General features: G+C 33.5%; 2 protein-coding genes across 2 annotated transcripts; one reads left to right on the forward strand and one right to left on the reverse strand.

The window, feature by feature from the left end:
- Positions 1-2,410: 2,410 nt before the first annotated feature.
- On the reverse strand, positions 2,411-14,806 carry LOC106709931 (cytosolic 10-formyltetrahydrofolate dehydrogenase). Its single transcript, XM_014501855.2, has 15 exons — positions 14,706-14,806; positions 14,411-14,552; positions 13,662-13,759; positions 9,452-9,588; positions 8,799-8,950; positions 8,571-8,689; positions 7,834-8,100; positions 6,877-7,481; positions 6,417-6,744; positions 5,712-5,874; positions 4,812-4,930; positions 3,765-3,962; positions 3,209-3,381; positions 2,797-2,996; positions 2,411-2,514 (listed from the first exon to the last, which is right to left on the reverse strand). Exons 1-15 carry the CDS (start codon positions 14,730-14,732, stop codon positions 2,459-2,461), a joined length of 2,784 nt encoding a protein of 927 aa, XP_014357341.2. The 5' UTR covers positions 14,733-14,806; the 3' UTR covers positions 2,411-2,458.
- A 4,036-nt stretch (positions 14,807-18,842) lies between these two features.
- Positions 18,843-19,530, forward strand: LOC106709932 (the record flags this gene model as incomplete). The annotated part of the gene is made up of 2 exons (XM_045683048.1): positions 18,843-19,101; positions 19,370-19,530. Coding segments are annotated over 2 exons (420 nt in total), but the record flags the coding sequence as incomplete, so codon positions are not given.
- Between the last annotated feature and the right edge of the window lie 1,586 nt (positions 19,531-21,116).

Consider the following 21,116-nt stretch of genomic DNA (forward strand, 5'->3'; position numbering starts at 1 on the left):
CTGATTTTAGCATGAGATTTTGTGTACATGAAACTTAAAACGGGTGCTTTTTTTGTAATAAAATTAATTTATTGAAAAAAAAATTATAATAACCGAAGAAATTATAAAAATATTGTAAATAAACTCCGATTTGATTTTTTTTTGTTTAATTTTTATGTTTTTTTTTGTCCGAATTAACTTTTCTTTTTTTTAATTCAGTTAGTAACTGATGTCAAAAGAACACTTCCTAAGTATCGAAGTGATAGAAAAAGCTAACTTTTGTTACATAAATCTCATGGTAAACAAAATTGGACTTTTAGAAAAATGACTTCATTTTTTTTTGTATAAATCCTGTTTTTTTTCTTTTTATTTTGTATAATAGTGTTACATTTGTTTTTATTTTTTATTATATTATTTTGTACAGTAACGTTTTGTTTCACACGTGTTCAGTGTTGGAATATCTCTGAATAACATTTTGTACATACTTACGATGAGTTTGAGTTCTCACTGACGAAACATTGACATAGAAACATGTCTGACAAATTAAGATCACAACATGTTTTATGTTAATAATATAACTTGAAAATGCACATTGTAAATGTTACTATTTGATTGTATTTAGTCTAACGCCAAGTTCTATATTTTATTATTTGTGATATTGAAGATAATTTTGTATAATTAAGAGTTTTAAGAACATGTTGTTAGACGTTAAATTTTACTGGTGATTTTGTAACCCCTCATCCCCTCTGCCTCGTAACATAAGAAACTATATTTGTACAATCAAATATGTAGTTATATATTTACATATACACTCATATATAACTGATAAACATATATTATATTGAATTGTTCGTAATTACTAAGCAAATGAATTTTATATAAATCAGTTTTAGTTTACCCCGAACTCGCGAATACCAACGAAATATATATAAAATATAGGTATTTATGTAATAATTTTAATTATCTCTCTTCTGTCTTTAGAAATATGAAATAAAGTCATATGTTTAGTAATTAAATACATAAATTAATTTATTCGCTTCAATTGTATTCTTCTAATTTAACACGAATCTTTTGTCAACATTGATTTATAAAAATTTGCCAAACAATATTGTTATCATACCATTTTATGTGCACTCGCCCAAAAAAAAAATCTGGACGTAGAATTGCGACGTTTTAAAAAATAGATTTTGTGACATAAAAACATAAAGAAATAGTCTTGCAGTTTGAATGGTTAAAAGTTATACGTGATACTGATACCTTAAATTATGGCAATTTCATGTTGCGTGGATTTCCACCGAAACTTTAATACCAAAACATATAAATATCTCTCATTGACTTTGAGAAAATTGAGATAAAAATATGTTTTTGTACATGTTTCGACAGTGGAAACTGACGGTTAAAGAAGCCAGGATACTTTGAACATTATATTATTTAATAAGAGATAAAATATTTAACCAGTAAATAAGTTGTGTTATATTTAATGTATGAATGTTTAGTTAATGGTATGATTGTGCGTGAAGAAAGTATGACTTTACTTACGCTTGTATGTTGATGTATGAATGTGTATGAAGCGAGAGAATGAAAGGATTGTGCAGACCTGTAATCCCTCTTTTGGTTACGGGCGTGATTGTTTTAAATTCCATGTTGAATAACACCAATAAGTTAATATTCGATCTTATTTTGCTTATCTGCTGTTTTTTTATTAGTAACTAGCTTTTACCCGCGACTCCGACCGCGCGGAATAAAAAAATAGAAAACGGGGTAAAAATTATCCTATGTCCGTTTCCTGGTTCTAAGCTACCTGCCCACCAATTTTCAGTCAAATCGATTCAGCCGTTCTTGAGTTATAAATAGTGTAACTAACACGAATTTCTTTTATATATATAGATTTAATTCAGTCGTTTCAAACAGCCATCTAAAGATTGCAATAGTTTCAAATTTGATCTCAAGGATATATTGATTTTGGACATAAAAGATTCGTGCTAAATAAACTTTACTGTTTGTATTATTTAATACTATATTTGTAATCGGCGAGGGGATTGTTGTTGACTTAATATATTTTATATCGCGGCGTTGTCACAAGCCGCGCTGTCGGAGCAGACTTGTTTGTGACCAATTACTATATTGACACAATGTGAAATAAAGCATATTTAGTTTTATGATTTATTTATTTTATTTTATGACCAAGGTACCTTGTGTGAAACATATTCCGTTTTTGCCCCGCATGATAAATAAAGAATTATGGAGGAGGTATTTAAAAAAAACAAATTGAATTAATTAAAAAATTATATTATGTAAAAAGTGCACATTTCCACAAAACGTCTACACGCTAGCGATAGTGTTGCTAAGTGGAAATAGACACTAAGTATATTTCAGTCATACAAATATATTATTGATTCATAATCAATTATTTATACATATATACAACGAGAAAAAAAAAAACAATAATTCAATCAAAAAAATACAAAAAAATATTCATCTAATATTCAATGGTGATGCATTTCGTCTTGAGATATTCGTTGAGAGCTTCTTGACCTGAAATTAAGAAACATTTAATTAAAATTTTCTATAATGTCGCCTTTGTCTATTTATTTTATTTATTTACAGTAAGTAAATTTTTATTTATTTACTGTAAGTAAATTTTTATTTATTTACAGTAAGAAATTATTAAAAAAAAATAAACAATCATCTCGTTAAAAGCACAATTAAGTATTAGTTGTATATGGCAAAAGATAGATGGCGTTTTATTTAAAATCCCAAAAATAGAGTGATTTAAGTCCTTTAACACCAAGACCTAAGTCCAAATAGTATACGTACCTAGATCCTTGCCGAAACCTGATTGCTTGAAGCCACCAAAAGGTGCAGCGACGTCTGTCTTGTTGTATGTATTGATGAAGACAGTGCCGGCATCAACTCTCTCCGCGGCGGCGAGCGCGCGCGACACATCCCGAGTGAACACACCGCTCGCTAAACCGTACTCCGTTGCATTCGCACGACGGATTACATCGTCTATGTTCCTGTTACAATAAGTATATATTGTTATTTCGCAGTCGGTGTCGGCCGAAGTAAATAGATGACATTTTATATTTGAGATGTATTAGACATACTTACGTTTATGTCCCTACTTAGGCCGAAACCGACTTAGGCCGAACAAAGGAACTTTGTTATCTTGTGTGCATTTTTTTTATTCCGGGTAAAAGCTAGTTAATTTATAAATATGTATACTAACTTGCTACTAAACTTGCTGATGATCATAATGGGGCCAAATGACTCTTCTTTAGCTATGTACATATCATCTTGTACATTAGTGAACACTGTAGGTGTGAAATAGAAACCTTTGCAGTCAACTCTTCCTCCGCCGTATACTAAAGTTGCACCCTCTTTCACACCGCGCTCACAAAACTGGGTAAACAGAGATGTTTATTATTAGTTATTTATAAAATGGAGAAATCAAATAAATTAGCCAGATTATTTTGTTGAAATAACACTAAACAACTTAAAAAAATATGAAATATGAAAAATAACTTTCGGGGGTAGAAAAAGAGAAAATTTTCAGCGAAATCAAAGGGGGTCAGGTAAAAAATTTGTCGATTTGACATGGAATGACCACCATATTTGTCCAACGTTCTTACGATGAAGGAAAACATCGTGATGCTGCACATATCTGAGATGAAATTCAATGATATGTGTGAAGTCAACTCCTCACCCCTAACTTGGGGTAGGTCCTGAACCCCTCAATGAGGACCATATAGTGAGCTGATGATGAACAAGGATATGATAATCACTTCAATAAGTTTATCCATGTGTGCTTTATGATTCTGAGGTCCATGTGAGGTGCCACGATGTAGAGGGTCTCCGATGGCCATCTTCTTGGTCTCAGCGACCACTCTGCGTACGAATTCATCATGTATGCGTTCTTCAACAAACAGCCGACCAGCAGCTATGCAGTTCTCACCCTTGTTGAAGAATACAGCCGCCATACCCTGAGGACATTTTTAAATTATATAATTAATCCTTTATAGGCTGTAGAGCTAGACCTGGAGCTACAAGCGCTGGACTGGCAGGAGAAGGCACAGGACAGACAAGTCTGGCGATCTCTTGTGTCGGAGGTCAAGACCCACTTTGGGTCGCTGCGCCAGCGGAGTAAGTAAGTATAATTAATCCTTTTTTTTGTTTAGTGACCACTCATGAAAGTACTGAAGGTTTCTTATACTAAAGCTACGCTAAGGAATTCCTTTAATAACCACTTAACATATGGTAACGTTTGTGCAGCGCCCCCTATCAGGCGTAAAGTACAACAATAATTTGATACTAATTTTGACATAATTGATAACGATATGAAGGCGATCGTATCAAACACTAGTATCACATTATCTAAGGATAAAATTCAGATAGAACAATTTAAGAATCTTTTATAGGTACATTGCATTTAATAACTTTATATATGTACTAGCTGTCGCCCGCGACTCCGTCCGCGCGCAGTTAATAAGCTTATATGACACGTTGGTAGATTTACCATAGCAGCGCCATCTATTGATTACTTACTCAACCCAGTCGAAAGGTATCGACATCTGTTAGAATCATTTGGAGTTAACAGATAATTGTGACTGTCAAATAATAACAGACAAATAATTAGCAATAAATTAAAATTGCGACTATAATTTGAGATTTAAACTATCCTGTCTCTCAAGTTGGATCGAACTGCACATGGTGTGCGAATTTTATTATAATCGGTTAAGTGGTTTAGGAGTCCATTGAGGACAAACATTGTGACACGAGATTTATATATATATTATAAGATATTTTTACTTAGTTTAGAGTACAATACTTACATTTCTCACGGCTTTATCGAGATCGCAATCTTCGAATATAATGAGAGGTGACTTTCCTCCCAACTCCAGAGATACTTTCTTCATGTTGGAAACAGCACATGACTTCATTATTGTTTGACCTGATATCACAATTTTTTTATATATAACAAGGTGGCAACAAGCGGCCACATAAATTCGCTGTAATGGCGAAGCGAGCATTGCCCATAGACATTCGCAGGCAGATGCGTTGCCTACCCTCAATCTATGCATCTCCTCCTCCATCAAATCCAATTCCCCTTCTCATCCTTTCCTTATATGAAAAGAGTGAGAAGGGAAAGAGGACTAAAATTAGGCCTCCGGTTCTGCCCTCCCCTATATATTAATTTTTAATCAAAATTAAGTTAATTTTCATTCATTTTAATAAATTTTGAAATAAAAAAAATATGTTTTCTAAATGGCTCCAATCTAGATTTAGCCTAGTTCCTAGTGTAGCCTAGTTCTAACCATACCATCTTTTATAGTCTTTTAATAGGCAAATAGATTTTATCCTTTTTAATATATGTAATGTTTGATTTTTTGTTTTTAATGTGTATTTTTTTTATGTTAGGTTACGTTATTTTTTTTTCTTTTTCGTGTAATTTGTATGTTCTTTTGCATGGTAATTGAATTAAATGTAATATAATAGAATAGACTCAGTTATCCCTTCCATGTTATGTAATTTGCAAATGGATGGATGGATGCAAAGGAGCCACCAGAAAACCAGCACAGGGACCACATTTCTATTAAATTATTGTCATAAATGTGCTGTGTTTTTTTTTCTCTTATATCTGTGAGGTAATGAGTTTCTTTCATATGTATGTAGAAGAGACAGAGAAATACATAATCTCTGTCTAACCCTGTAGTTTAGAGTCGTGATGTTACCTATCTCAGTGCTGCCGGTGAAGCCAAGTTTCCTGACGAGTGGATGATCTGCGAGTGCTTGTCCGCAGAGAGCTCCACTTCCTGGCAGAATGTTGACAACACCTCGCGGAATGCCTGCGCGCGCGCACAACTCCGCGAACTTCAGCGCAGTCAGGGGACATACCTGACACATGGGAGATAACTGTTGTAGCATGATATTTTCAAGGCCATTTGAATTCGCCAAAACAGCGAAGCGACATTCGCAACTACAGATGTGTTCATCATCAACCTGCATTTACCGTTATGGAGGGTTAGCACAGTATGTACTTCTCCATACATCTCTATCAGCCGTCATATTTAAATTTACCCCCTTCTTACGTATATCCACTTTCACATAATCCATATATACATTCTTTGGTCTTCCTCTACCTTTATGTCCATCCACATTCAATCTCATAACTTTTTTGTTTATATGAACATCTCTCCACATAATATGTTCAAACCACACTAACATTCTGCTTCTTAACTTCAAGATAACTGGCGCTCAACCTTCAAACCCTAAATCTACAGAGGAGGGGATGCACTGTAAGATACTGTTTCCTTATGCTATGCGTACCTCTGTCAATATCACCTCCCCTTCCCATCCCTTCCCATCAAAGGATAGATAAAGAAAGAAGACTAGACATAACATTCAATAAACAAAGTTTCAATAGCATAAGAACTAACCGCAGCGGGCTTCATGATAACAGTGTTGCCAGCAGCGAGACAAGCCGCCATCTTCCAGGAGAGCATCATGAGGGGGTAGTTCCAGGGGGTGATGAGAGCGCAGACGCCGATGGGTTCACGCTTGGTGAGGGTGAGGTTCCTGTTGGGACGAGCATGGTTGACAGGTATGGTGGCACCCTGGATCTTGTCACACCAGCCGGCGAAGTACCGCCATGTCTCTATTGACATCCCGATGTGTGTCTTCAGAGCTAAAGTGTAAACTGCTCCGGAGTCGATTGACTCTATGGTCGCTAATTCCTCTTTGTGCTGTTCCATTAGATCTGCTAATCTGTGGGGGGTTCAAATAATTAGACTTAAGTCGTGTAAAATTGGGGGGGGGGAAATAAAGTTAAAGCTACCGAAGAAGGAATTACAGGATCACGAAATATGGTTGGTTTTTTTTATATTATTATATACTTACTTAAAGAGTAGCTGTCCTCGTTCTCTGGCGCTGATCTTTGACCACTCCCCTTCCTCGAATGCGACTTTAGCAGCCTTGACTGCCTTGTCAACGTCACTAACTGACGCACTCTGCACCTTACATATCACTGACTCGTCTGACGGATTCACTATAGTCAACAATTTACCACTGTCAGAGTCAACAAATTCCCCATTTATAAATAATTGAGTTGGGAATTTAATTTTCATCTTATTAACTTCCATTTCAACTCCATCGTAAACGATATCTTTTACATCTGAACCTCCTCTAGATTTTAAAACTGCGATTTGACAGAATTCTTCGAATATCGTATTCATATAAATATCTTCGTTTTGTAATTCAATTTGTGCTAAATCTTTAACTTCTTCAACAAGTCTGACAACATCCATAGAACCAGCTCCTGACGCGAAGAAATCCGTGTCATCTTCGATGTCAATTCTCAATATCGCCTTCCAAATATCACGAGCTCCTTCCACAAACTGTTTCTCTTCTGATGTTAATTCCAGTGATACTTTAGATTCGTTCGATTTGAAGAAGTTTTGTGCATTTATCATTTTACCATTTATTTTTAATCTTTGAACATTTAACTGAAACGAAATATTTTTGAATTACATTATTGTTTTTTTTTTAAGATTTTATCTTATAATAAAACGGTCAATACAGGCTATAGTGAAAAAATGGTCCTTCGAGTCGGATGTCAAAATTAAAAGTAATTCTTATAAACAAAGAACGGCAGAACCTATTTGTTTGAAAATTGATGGAAAGGTAGCTTAAAACTGGGAGACAAATATATTTTTATCATGTTTCTTTTTTTTTCTTATTCGCCACAGAGGGAGTCAAAGGCATAAGCTAGTATATTCTAAAAATACTACTTTAAGAAATACTAAAGGAACTTACAGATTTAATTATACAATATTTTACATAGAAAATTTGGTTTACCTTAACTCCATCATTAGCGGTGATAAGAAGACCTGCCTCGTGTATGACAGCGGGTGTGTCAAGGCCGGGTATGACCAGCTGGTCACCCTCAGTCTCGTACTCCGCCTGCCAGAGAGAGGAGCCGAAGAACTTGACCTCTACATCAGCCTCGCTGCCCTCAACAATGCCCTCTTTAGTCTGTGGTTTGATGAATGTGGTGGCTCCGGGAGATGAGTCCAGACCACGGATGAAGTTGTGCAGTGCTATACCACCTTTGGACCAATCAATCTGTAAGAAAATAGTCATATTTTTTTTAATCTTTCCTTTTCAGTCTTCACAATTTTTAGTTATATATATTAAGGTGGTAAACGAGCAAGCGACCACCTGATTCGCCGAAATAGCGAAGCGACTGCTGCCCATAGACATCCGCAGGTATGCGCAAAAATAGAATACCCCCTTCCTATGCATCCCGTCCTCTGTCAAATCCACTGCCCCTTCCCATCCATTTCTTATAAGAAAAAGAGGACAAATATTAGATTTTTTAATTAAATCTACGGTCCTAATACTTCATAACATGAATAAATTTGGGAATTTGAATTTGTGAAGAAATGAATATTCTCAATATAACCTTATTTAGTTAATTTGTTATCTCCTTAGCTATTTTAAGTCATTCAATTCAGGATAGGTTATCCTGAATGTCATTCATTCAGTCGTCATACATACAACCAATCATACACAAGTTATCGAGAAAAACTAACCTGATGTGTTTCAGGTTTGAATAATGCGGGGTCATATGTGGCACCCTCCTCCGTCTGCTGAATTCTTGGTGCGGTGCCATTTGCCACCATATTCACTGACTCCGCTAACGCTTTGATACCTGAAATAATAATATTACTGTGGGCTTCCACTGCATAACCTCCGTGAAACAAGTTACGTCTGTGAAATTACAAAGTTATATTGTTGTTATAAAATAAAACACATCCTACCTTCAGGGTACAAGTATTTATTATATAGTGTGTCAACGGTGTCATCGATGGTGGCAGGGAACGACTTCTGCAGCAGTATGGGCCCCGTGTCCAGTCCGTCGTCAGCCCAGAAGATTGACAGACCGCAAGTCGTATCACCTTCTATTAATGTCCTATGAAAATTTAGATGCAAATGTATCTTTTTAGTATGGGTTTCCATTGCGACAACTGTCAAAAACATGTTCTTTTTTCTGTTTCAAAGAAGGAGAAGAGAGAGTTTTTTATACAAGTATTTTAAAATATTAAAGATTGCTTGTCTCTGGTATTTCCTGTGTTACGTTGAGGACAACATGCATCTGTAACTATCATTATTGCCTTATATTTTACATAATTCATTTCCTTTCACTTGCTGCGGTTAACGTAATATATGCAGCAATCTTGTACCAAACTAACAGTTGGTTTCTGAGACCGACATCTCTGTATAAAACATATCGTCATCCCTGTCATTGTCTTAGAAAAAACAGAGATTATAATATGTTTTAAGCAAAATATGTTTTTAAAAACGTGTTTGATGAAACAAATGACTTCTCTGAGGGTAGGAAATAAAAGTCCTAAACTGTAAACCTACGGAAAGACAAATTAGTAGTGAATGCATTAAATTAATATGCACTTACCAATTAATAGACGACGCCCCCCTGTGTCTAGGCAGGATGCTGGGGTGGTAGCAGATGCTTTGATACTTGGGGTACATTATCACCTCCATGGGGATGAATTGTGAGCAGAAAGGTAACACATTGATGTCAGCGTTCACCTATCAAAAAAAAAAAATAGTCGACTTTACATCTTTGTAAAGATATTTTAAAATAATGAGAGAAATATATTTTCATAGTTATTTCGGTGATGTTAATTTTTTGTTGATACATAAATTCGTGCTGTATCTTTTTTAATATACGTGTTGAAAATATATTACGTCGTCCAATCTATACACGCACGGTTATGTAACTATTATGTTTCGTTATATTTTTTATTTATATTTAAATATGAAGGTTATTTAGACGGATGTTGGACAATTTAAATACTGCATCGTCATCATTATGTATTATTATATATTAATTTACATATGTATGTTCCAGAATAACTAAAAACTAGATTTTTGTATAATATTTTTTAATAGTCGAATCTCACTAAATTTTTTTTGCGCATTAAAGGTAGTATTTTGTTTTCTTTGCTTCAAATTTAACTGTATAAGGATCACAATCGTCGAAAAGTTGATCTATCAATTAGACTAATTGTTCCATATTTGTACTTTCTCTCGTCTAATTAAAATAATCTTGGTTTAAATTCTCCTATCTCGGATTAAGGATCGATTATTGTTTTCGAATGTTATATCAAAAAGATTTAATTGGATGCTAGGTATAAAATAATTTCCTCGGACCACTCGGTAATGATGCTTCATCCCTTTTATGGAGTTATTTTGGGTTGCGAGTGTTCAGGGTGGGGTCCTTAACGCTCAAACAGCCCTGAGAAGGCCTAAATTAAACAGGAGCTAGGCCGAAAGGAATAGCTAAGCGATTAAGGGGTGACGATTGTGTTCCGAACGGAGATCCCGCCTCCTCTTGTTAGCGCCGGTGGCGACCACCGTAGGGTTTTAGTCGGTGTAAGTCCGACATAATCCAACTCTTCGTCCCATAGAGTCGGATATGCGTAGTCATTTCCCCACGTAAAAAAAAGGTACAATATAATGTTTTAAATGTAGATATTGTGTAAAAAAATACACAGAAGATAACTCCACAATAATAATAGATCTATATTATTCGTTAATTATATAATGATTACTTAACTTTTTGATATAACCAACGGAAACTTATAAAAAAGTAGTTGTCGAATGCGAGTCCGTCCGTGCGGAATTTAATAAGTAGCCTATGTGCCTCTTACAGATTATGTTCTACATCTATGCAAAATTTCAGCGAGATCTATTCAGCCGTTCTGAAGATACATTCTAACATACATCCATTACTAACTAACTAGGGTGACGTAGTGACCCGAAATGGGCCTTGGCCTCCAACAACAAAAGTCTCCACTTTTCCCGATCCCGCGATTTCCTGACCCAATCCCGGACCTGTAGTTCCCGAAGATCTTTATCCACCTCAACCATCCAGCGATACCTGGGACGACCAACTGGACACCGACCACTCAGTCGTCACATGTACGAGCAAACATCCATCCATACATCTTAATTTTCGCATTTATAATATTAGTAAGATTAGCACATAAGAGTTTAATTGTCATTATTTCCCCTGTATCACAACACCATGATGATAAACTATATGTTATCTGCAGGTTATATGTCACCGTAATCAGAGTTTACAAAATTATATAAGTATATTATAAATATTGCAAAAATATTGATATAATTTAAAATATGTACTTGAAAAAATATATATTCGAACCTGAATAAGTGAGTGTCCCAGGGACCGCTATATTTTTCTCATTTACAGAGTTCTTGCCTGTCCTGTGTTTAATAACATAATTTTACGTTAATGTAATGTAATCTTCAAGTTCTGGGTTCGAATCTCGCCATGTACCAATGTGTTTTTCGATTTATATATGTACATTTATCCGACGTTCGTACGGTGAAGGGAAACATCGTGATGCAACCCGCACATATGTGTGAATTCCTGGGAGCAGCAGATGGCGACGCGGCTCACCACCCGTCACGTTCAGTGTCCCGAAATGGCGAAAAGTAGATTACGGAGGTTCATTTAGCCACAACAAATGATGGTCCGAGATCTCTGCCTACCGCTCTGGGTTATAAGTGTGAGTTGTGTTTAATTTTACGTTAGTAAAACTGTAATTCGAGAACTAAATTATCTTTAACCATACCATCTTTATAAGTGTAGGTCGTAGCATCATTAATAACAATTTATTAAATTGGCCATTTTTTGTCACATGCAATCTGTAGTCATTTCTGTACGCAACTCATTCAGATGGAAGTTAATAAAAAAATTAGACGAGTCCGTACGTTGCTGTGCGTTGTTAAAAGTTGTTATAATAATTTCAAAAAAGTAATTTCATGTTTTATCTGATAAGTGTGCGTCCCGGAAGCCTTATTTTTTATCTTTTCTTTTACATCCTTTTCTAATAAGGATAGGATGGGAAGGGGAAGTAGATTTGAATTTTTTCCTTTCTAGGTGACCATTCCTACGTCGATTAACGATAGACAACGCATTTGCAATTACTGATCTATATGGCCAGCGGTCGCTTCCCTATTGCAGCGAATTCCGGTAAATGCTTGCTACGAGTACCTTGCCAACTTATAATTAAAAAAAGTATTCAAACCACAGATTCCATAATACGTTATGCGAAAATTTCATTTATATAGTTATAGATTCTATGTTTACCGTTATATAGAAAAGTTAAACAGCTAGGAAGTGACATAAGACTACTTGTTTTAGTTCAACATAACATCAAAATTGGTGTCGTTTATGATAGAGAGGTCGCGAGTGCAGTGGGTAGAATATCCATTGTAGATGAACACGCAACACAACTGTGATAGTAATTACAGACATGCCAATTCTGAGAAATCATATAACTTGGCTTATTTATGAGTCGTAGTGGAATAAACGCGTGAGATGGAAATTTACAAGTCGTATTAGTTAAGTGTTTATCGACAAAATAAAATTGGACAATATTTAAATAGTAACTGACAGGATTGTACACTGGACCTAGCACTATTATTCGTGATAAGCGCCTTCGTAAGTCAACGTCAGTAATATTAAGTATGAGATTTTTGATGTATTTTACGCCCGTTACACAATTTTTTATAAAAAACTAGCTTTTACCCGCGACTCCGTCCGCGCGGAATAAAAAATAGAAAACGGGGTAAAAATTATCCTATGTCCGTTTCCTGGTTCTAAGCTACCTCCCCATCAATTTTCAGTCAAATCGATTCAGCCGTTCTTAAGTTATAAATAGTGTAACTAACACGACTTTCTTTTATATATATAGATTTGTCGATGTCGACACCATGGCGTTTGTTACAAACATTTGTACTAGGCGCACAGTACACTCCAAGAGTAAGAATCCTGAATTTATAAAATAGGTTACGTCTAGTCTGCAAGAGGCCTTCTGTCAGCCTGGTAGCATGGATAATTTATTATTCGGACCTCTTCAATATTAAAACGTGTTTCCACTGCCCAAATAATTGTACAAAATATGTGGAAACATAGTCTAAGAGTTGTTAAATCAATTTGTAAAACTCCGATGTTTGCTATAAAACTTAGACCAAAAATAGAATTGGTAAATATTATTTGAACGTTCGCAAAATGAATGACGTATATTGTTTTGAAGAAATAATATTTTTTGCATCAAAAAAAAATGTAGAAAGAAAATATCAGATTAAAAAAAAAATTCAAAAAAAAAAATGAATGCATTAAAATAATAATTATTTATTTTCTTACTAAAATATTTATATATTACTAGCTGTGCCCGCGACTTCGTCCGCCTTAAATACTGTCTTCGGGTATCATTTATTCGCGTTATAAGTAGCCTATGTCCTTTCTCAGGGTCTAGACTATCTGTGTACCAAATGCTATTTAAATCGGTTCAGTAGTTTTGGCGTGAAAGCGAGACAGACAGACAGAGTTACTTTCCCATTTATAATATTAGTAAGGATTATAACAGTTTTCTTATTAAATTTAATCATACATTACGCAACTTTTATGTGTTTACAAGAAATTACTAATTTTTGTTTTATAACAAAAAAAAATTACCATTTGTCTAAAAATGTATATATCTATCTTTTAAAATACAATAAGAGGTATGATAACATGTTTTAGCTCAGATTTTTTGGCAGTAGAAACTCATAGTAAAAATAAAACTTACAGATTTATATTGCTCCAATACTTCAGGTATAACCTTCCCTTTGACTCTCCATGTCTTATATTTGAACACCGGCTTCCCATACTGTGTCGCAATTGTTGCTAGAAAAATTAAAACATTATCAATTGTTACGAATTTCTTATATCATTCATGATACTACTAGAATCCAATTCGAATCTTAAAGAATTTTGTAAAATTAATTTTATTTTAAAATTTATTTTAAAAATTATGTTAAATATTTTTTATTACTAGCAATAGCCATTGTTTAAATTATTTGTGTGATTATCATTATTTAAAAAACATTTTCCATTATATACACTTTTTTATTAAAATTGGTAAAAAAAAATGTTTTATGTATATATAATTATAACATTAGTGTATGTTGGAATGTTATTAAATAATTTGTAATTATATACCAGATTTGTACTTAGTCTATTGTTTGAATGTGTTTTATAAATTTAATTATGCTTATTATAAATAAAATTACATTTGATTATAATATTATATTTAATTGATATATGTATTTTTAATATAGTTTAGACCATTACTTACAGTCAATTTCCACTGTCAAAAAAATCAAACAAATATATATTGTTTTCTAATCTTCTTCAAATTGACGTAATAAGTGTTTTTATTTATCTTTTGGCAATGGACTTATATGGATATTTTAAATCTAGCTATGTACAATTACGACAATAAGATTACTTATGTAATATAGTAAAGATACCATAAATTTGAATATTTTAACTCACCAAGTGGATCTTCTCTGTTGCCTTTGTCCAGTACTGTGAACACACCGACCACTTCATGACCGTCTTTCTGTAGCAATTTAAAAACTTCCGCAGCGAACGTACTCTGACCGATGATTGCAACTCGAAGTTGCTTCTTTGGTGCCTGGGAAATGTGGATAAAAAAACATTCACTTAGTACATATTTTAGTTAAATTGTAGATAATAGATAAATATTACATTAAAATTGCAATATTTTCAATCAGATGTGAGTTAATAAATATGTAGATAAAGAATAAATTAATTTATTAACATTTACCTCATTGGGCACAGCAACTGGCGGCATTTTAAATGACTAAATAACTCGAAGTGTGAGCGGCCGCGCCACTTGATGGATAGCGTTCGAACTAACTTGAATCCATCGTTACGTTCGTATTTAACGAACCGTCTCCAGCATCACCTCAACCTTGACATCGCTTATCATTTCACAACGACAAATAATTCGATTCATTGTTATTTTAAATAACCGCCAAAACATCGTATGAATCTGACGTTTCACTACATGACAGTTGTTTTCAATTACTGTCAATTTTCTTAGTTATTTCAGCCAATCGTTTTGTCACATTTTAAGCATTTAAACGTGATTGGTCAATTTAAAAACTAACAGTGATTTGTTGTACAAATTGAAATTACGCGCCATTTTTTATAAAACAAAAAACTAAACATTAAATTGTAAGTGCAATATTTGTTTTTTTTTTTGTTTCATTTGCATTTTAAGTAGTGTCACATAGTAATTTATAGGTAGGTTAAGTTTTACATCTTTTTTACAATATGTATGTTGAATATAGTTAAAAAAGTTTTTAACACAAATAAAAAATATTACAGTATTTAAGAAACAGCTATTAGATGTCATGGTTAATATTGCATTTTAAGCATGATAATTATTTTAAGAGAACATAAAAATATTCAACTTTACTTAAACGGTTGTTTATTTTTTAATAATTGCTCCTTGATATCATTATCATGAGGGGTTACCATAACTAAAACCATAACGTATATTTACATAACTTTTATAAAAGTTATCATCTTGTGATACGAACTTAAAGCGTTTACCATAGTATTTGCTTCTTATGGTTTTTTTTATATCATAAGGTGACAAAACAGCAAGCTGTCACCTGAATCCGCCTAAATAGTGAAGAGACCGCTGCCCATAGACATTCGCAATTGCAGATGCGTTGCCTACCTTTAATCAACAGAGGAAGGGACACCCATACAGAGGATATATCCTCTTCCTATGCATCCCCTCCTTGTTCAAATCCACTTCCCATTCCCATCCTTTCGTAATAAGAAAAAGGTGGGGAAGGAACGTGTACTAAAATGAGGCATCCATGACTAAAATTAATGTCGCCCATCTTTTTTCGTTTACAAACATTACATTCCTTTAATGTTGCCTTAGTTTAATTATTACAATAGCAACAATCTTTATGTAATAACAAGGATAAATATGTTTATAATTCAATCAATTATATATATAATACATGTTTAAACACTAAATTGAATAAAACATTAATTTTACTGGCTTAAAGTAACTACTAAAAGAAACCTTAAACACAATCGCACAAACAAAAGTTGGATCCTACAATAAAAAAAATCTTTTATGTATAATTTTATTAAAACCGTCTAATAAAAGTTTCTGGTTATGTAAGAACAGTTTAACAACATTAATATTAAAAGTATTACCGGTTGATGTCACACGCGGCGTCGGCCGCAACCCCTTCCGCGCGGATTTAAAAAAAAATAAAAATTAGTAGCCTATGTGTTCTTCCAGACTATACGCTACATCTATGCCAAATCTCATCGAGATCCGTTGACCCGTTCTGGAGATATCTTCTTTAAAACATCCATTTATCAAATTTCGCATTTATAAGACTACCTGTCGCCCGCGACTCCGTCCGCGCGGAATTAAAAATCTTCATAAGTAAGCTATTTTTTCTATTGCTAGACTGTATTCTACAACCGTGCCAAATTTCATCAAGATCCGTTGAGCCGTTCTGGAGATACCTTAAAACAAACATCCATCCATCCATCCATCTCAACATTCGCATTAATAATATTAGTAAGAAATAAAACTAACAATTTCATTTTACCATCGCAATCTGACAGAAAATTCCTATTTATAACATGGTAGATTTAGAGAGTTAAAGAATTTTTGTACTTATCCATTCTTATTTCTTACTGTTAAAAGTCACAGATAAGACTTGGAATATGTTTTTATGAACTTATTTATACTCACAGATAATATTTAGAACTGGTAATCGATCCAGTACATACTGGTTCAAACTACTGGAACAATGACAATAATATTGGGAGCAGCGCAATAAATAGATAAGGCCTTTCTATTAAATGGTACAAATATCCTCTTTACAATGGTTGACAATAGTGAAGGAATATTACAATAATGAACAAAGGTCGGTATTACGACTTGAATGTTAAAAATAATCCCTAAATAATACAATTTAATTTATTTTACTTAAATAACTACGATGTATTTAAGAAAGTAGCATACGAAAGATGAGACTGGTATAAATATCGAATTGTATGCAATTTCTTTAGTATTGCGGATGCCTATGGGCGTCAATGGTCACTTCAGTGTTCCCGCCGCACGTTTGGCCCCTACTGTTATATAAAAAAATCTACTAGTTTTCTAGTTATTTAAAAACAAACAAAAAAATGGGACCCATCTGCAAGCACTTCCTTTCGATTAAAATATTTTTTATCAAAATTGGACCACCAGGGGCGGAGTTTCGCGGTAACACACATAAAAAAAAACACAGTCGAATTGATAACCTCCTTCTTTTTGAAGTCGGCTAAAAAAGATGCATTGAGGATTTTTTTTTTCATTCATAAAATATGTCAATGTGAAAAGTTGTTCATCCATTTGTAATGTTGTTCCTAAATATATAGATATTATTACATACGTATAAATGACGTATTAAATGTCGTATTCACCTATAAATTGCGTACACTTAGGAAACTGCATAAGTTTGTAATGCTCACGAAATAGACTCATTTGCCAATACGTAATGGAGATATGATCGAAACGAACCGGTTGAAAGCGGATCGCGGCGTGCCTTCGCTCCGTGTTGTGTCAGCCAATTGACCCCCGATAAACTTATAAAATACTGACCGCTTCTTTACACCGTATAATTATTATACAATTGCCAATATTTTTTACCAATACATTTACTTAGATATGAATATTAGTTATTGCTTTCTTTTAAAATAATCAAATAACAAGTTCCGCGGTTTGCACCTTTCATATCGTTCATGGCGACTTTTTTAAAATCTTATCCATGATTTTTGGAGATTATTTTTGGGCTTAATCACTTCACAATCACTCGTTCTGGACATTATGTTGTCGCTCATTAGAAAGTCAGGGCTGTGAAAGGTTTAAAAAAATTTAATTATTGTTTTTTCCAACATATTACAACAATGTTATTTAATACCGCATTCGACTCATTGATTCGTTATTATTTACATTTTACCTTGATAATACGAAATTATTGAAAAGTGTTTTATTCCTGGATCGAAAGAGGTTGACTTCGCTTCGAGACTAACGTAGAACTGTTAGCTTGGGACCCCGAGATCAATATTGTTCTGTTTCGGTTTGTTTGTGATATTTCGTGATGTTAGTTTGGGATTTGGTTTGTTAAAACACCATTGTTTGTAGCCGAGACAATACTGGACACAATGTTTTTAAAGAGCCTCTCTGATTTCATCAACGCCATATAGTGTTACGTGCACGCTTCGTCAACCGCGTTCTGATTTAAATGAAAAGTTATTTAATCTGTGATGGCTTCATTATTACATGTATTCTTTTTTATTTTATTAATCGAGGTAGTTACTTCATATAATTTAACGATTAAATTCCCAATGTGGTGTACGATTGGTTTTAAAACGTGTACATATAATTTGAATGTATTTTTCGATGTGTTGCCTTAACTGTGGTATGTTTTCATTTTTAACAACACGTCTTATTTAATTGGTTACACGAATTTCATTAACAATGCTTTAATGTGATGCGAAAAATAAAATAGATTTGGTGCAAATCAACAATTAATATGAATTAAACTCGTTTGAAGGATTTTCTCGCGTTTTTTACAGTTCTTATTCCCTGTAATTTACTATTATCTGTGGTTTATTGAATAATATATATTGCTTGCTCGTTATCCTTGCAAAGAAACAAATAAAAAAGATGCCTTGGTAATTTTCAGTCCCTGATATGATTTTATATACTACACACTATACCGTATATGTAGGATTGTTACACAAATATCTAATGTTTTTTTTATAATGCACAGTCTTTTTTGTGAAGAGACAACTTATTTAAGTGTGTATTTTTATACAAAATGCGTAAGTAAGCTTGTTTCGTACTTATTGATTAACTATAATATGATTATTCCAGAATCCATTAAGATTAAGAGCATCGAAGTTAAAAGACTTGAATGTGAATGATTATCCGTTGACTAAATCTCTGGGCTTTTCCCTGGACACCAAGCTGGGGAAGAAACTGGAGGACGCGATGTTCAGTCAGGGTTACATGGAGCAGTACCAGGAAGTCATGCGCGCTAGCCGCGAGTCCTTCGAAAGTTTCGAGCGGGACAAGGAGAGGAGGCGGCGACGAGGTAAAAGTTCCACGGAAGTCGATAGGGAAGGTGAGTTAATGTTATGTATAATTTAATATCAAGTTACTTTCTTCATATTTAAGAGAACACAGTACTTACAAATGATTTTTGTTCTGTTTTTAAGGTAAAACTACTTTTAAGTACTACAATACATGTATTACAATACAACTGAAAACGCCTGTTAAATTTAAATAGCAATATCTCTTGAATGATTTTTGTAAAACATATTTAATTACAAGTCGTAGTTGTATATACGTCTTATCTATGCTGTATATAATGTGATTATTGATTTAATTAGGTATAGTAGAACGACGTCGTGGCGCTGGACGCCTACGTTCTGAAGTGGGCCGGCGGCGCGCGCGTTCGCAGGCGCTCCGCAGAGACAAACTGAACACACAGAGTCTACGCAGTCATCTGGAGCACTCCAAACAATCCACGCAGCGCGACTCACATGCCTAGAACAGTACAATCTTCAATAAATTGCTACATTTTTATTTCATTTTTAATTCCATCCTAAGCCTACCACCTCACATAAATTAAACCACGTACAAAACGAATTTAAAAATAAATAACGTTGACTCTACTGTCGTAAATCCTATATTAAAAATATTTCTGTCTGTGCCAAACTATTTAAAATTCACGTTTTACTAGAACTTTATTTTTAAATTAAAGTTAATCTTACTAATATTATAAATGCGAAAGTTTAGATGGATGGATGGATGTATGGATCGATGTTTGTTCTAACGTATCTCCGGAACAGCTCAACGGAACATAGTCTGGAAGATCACATAGGTTACTTATAATGTTTTTTTTTAATTCAGCGCAGACGGAGTCGCGGGCGACAGCTAGTAATATTATACATACTAACAGTATCCACTACGTGACAACAAATGTTCAAGACACAAAGTTCATTGAAAATATCAAATCAATTGAATTATTATCAGATAAAAACATAGATAAAAAATATTTGACATCGTATGAGGCCTTGACTGATTTATACTGATATGACGTCACAATTTTAAATAAACATTGACGAGTAAAAGTAAAAGAAATGATGAACAGAATTAAAAAAATATTATCGCTGAATCAACTAATATTTTAAGACGAAGGATTCTCCAGATATTTAAAAAAATAGGAAGGAACAAAGGGATTAAAATAAGAATCCAATATGATAAAATTATAATTGTGTTATCGTGTTGCCAATAAAAGAGATAAAATAACTTTCTTATCAGCCAGTCTCTTCCGATGACGACATTTTTTTTAAATAAAAAATAAGTTAAAAGCTCCCATAGCTTTATTTATATAGATCTGTGGCAAAATTTATCAAAACCTTATCCGTGAAGAAAAAAGTTTAATACAAATGTAACTTTAGCGTATAATTGAGAAAAAGTGAAGGAACAAAATTGAGGATTAGTTGATAAGATTTGATTGTTAGATATGAGCATGTCTATGTCACTTTATCTCAATAACGTGCAGTTTCACTGTATTAGGGTCTGTTTCACAATGTCCAAGTAAAGTACTAGATAACTAACAAATAAATTGTCATAGTATTTTCTGTGAAAATAGTTTCACAGCTTATTTGGAGGTTATGGAATGCTAAAGACGACTTTATTTTTCAAAAAAGTTCCAAGTACAATATTCAGAATTTACTTGGACATTTTGCAACAGGCCTTTAGTAAGATGTTTTATAAATTGGTTTTGATAAATCTTTTTTTAATGTAGGATTAATTTGGATTTGACTTTGAAAAAGTCCACGGCATGAATGTAATGTAGTTTGTAAAATGGAAAAATAATGATTTTGATAAATGGTTGAAGCTAAAAAATATTAATAGTATTGAGAACAAAACGTAGGACAATGTTTTGTAAAGCCTCAACCATTTCTTTATTGAAATAGGTAAAATAGAAAACTTTTATTTCTATTCCAAATAATTTTCTTTGTGTGTGTTTCTACGAATAATTATCTATGGAAATAGAAGGAAAATTATATTAAAGCGTAACAACTGAATGTGCAATAGTGTAATTAGAGGCTAGGTTCTCTAAAGATG

This window comes from Papilio machaon, chromosome 21, assembly GCF_912999745.1.
Source record: "Papilio machaon chromosome 21, ilPapMach1.1, whole genome shotgun sequence".
NCBI lineage: Eukaryota > Metazoa > Arthropoda > Insecta > Lepidoptera > Papilionidae > Papilio > Papilio machaon.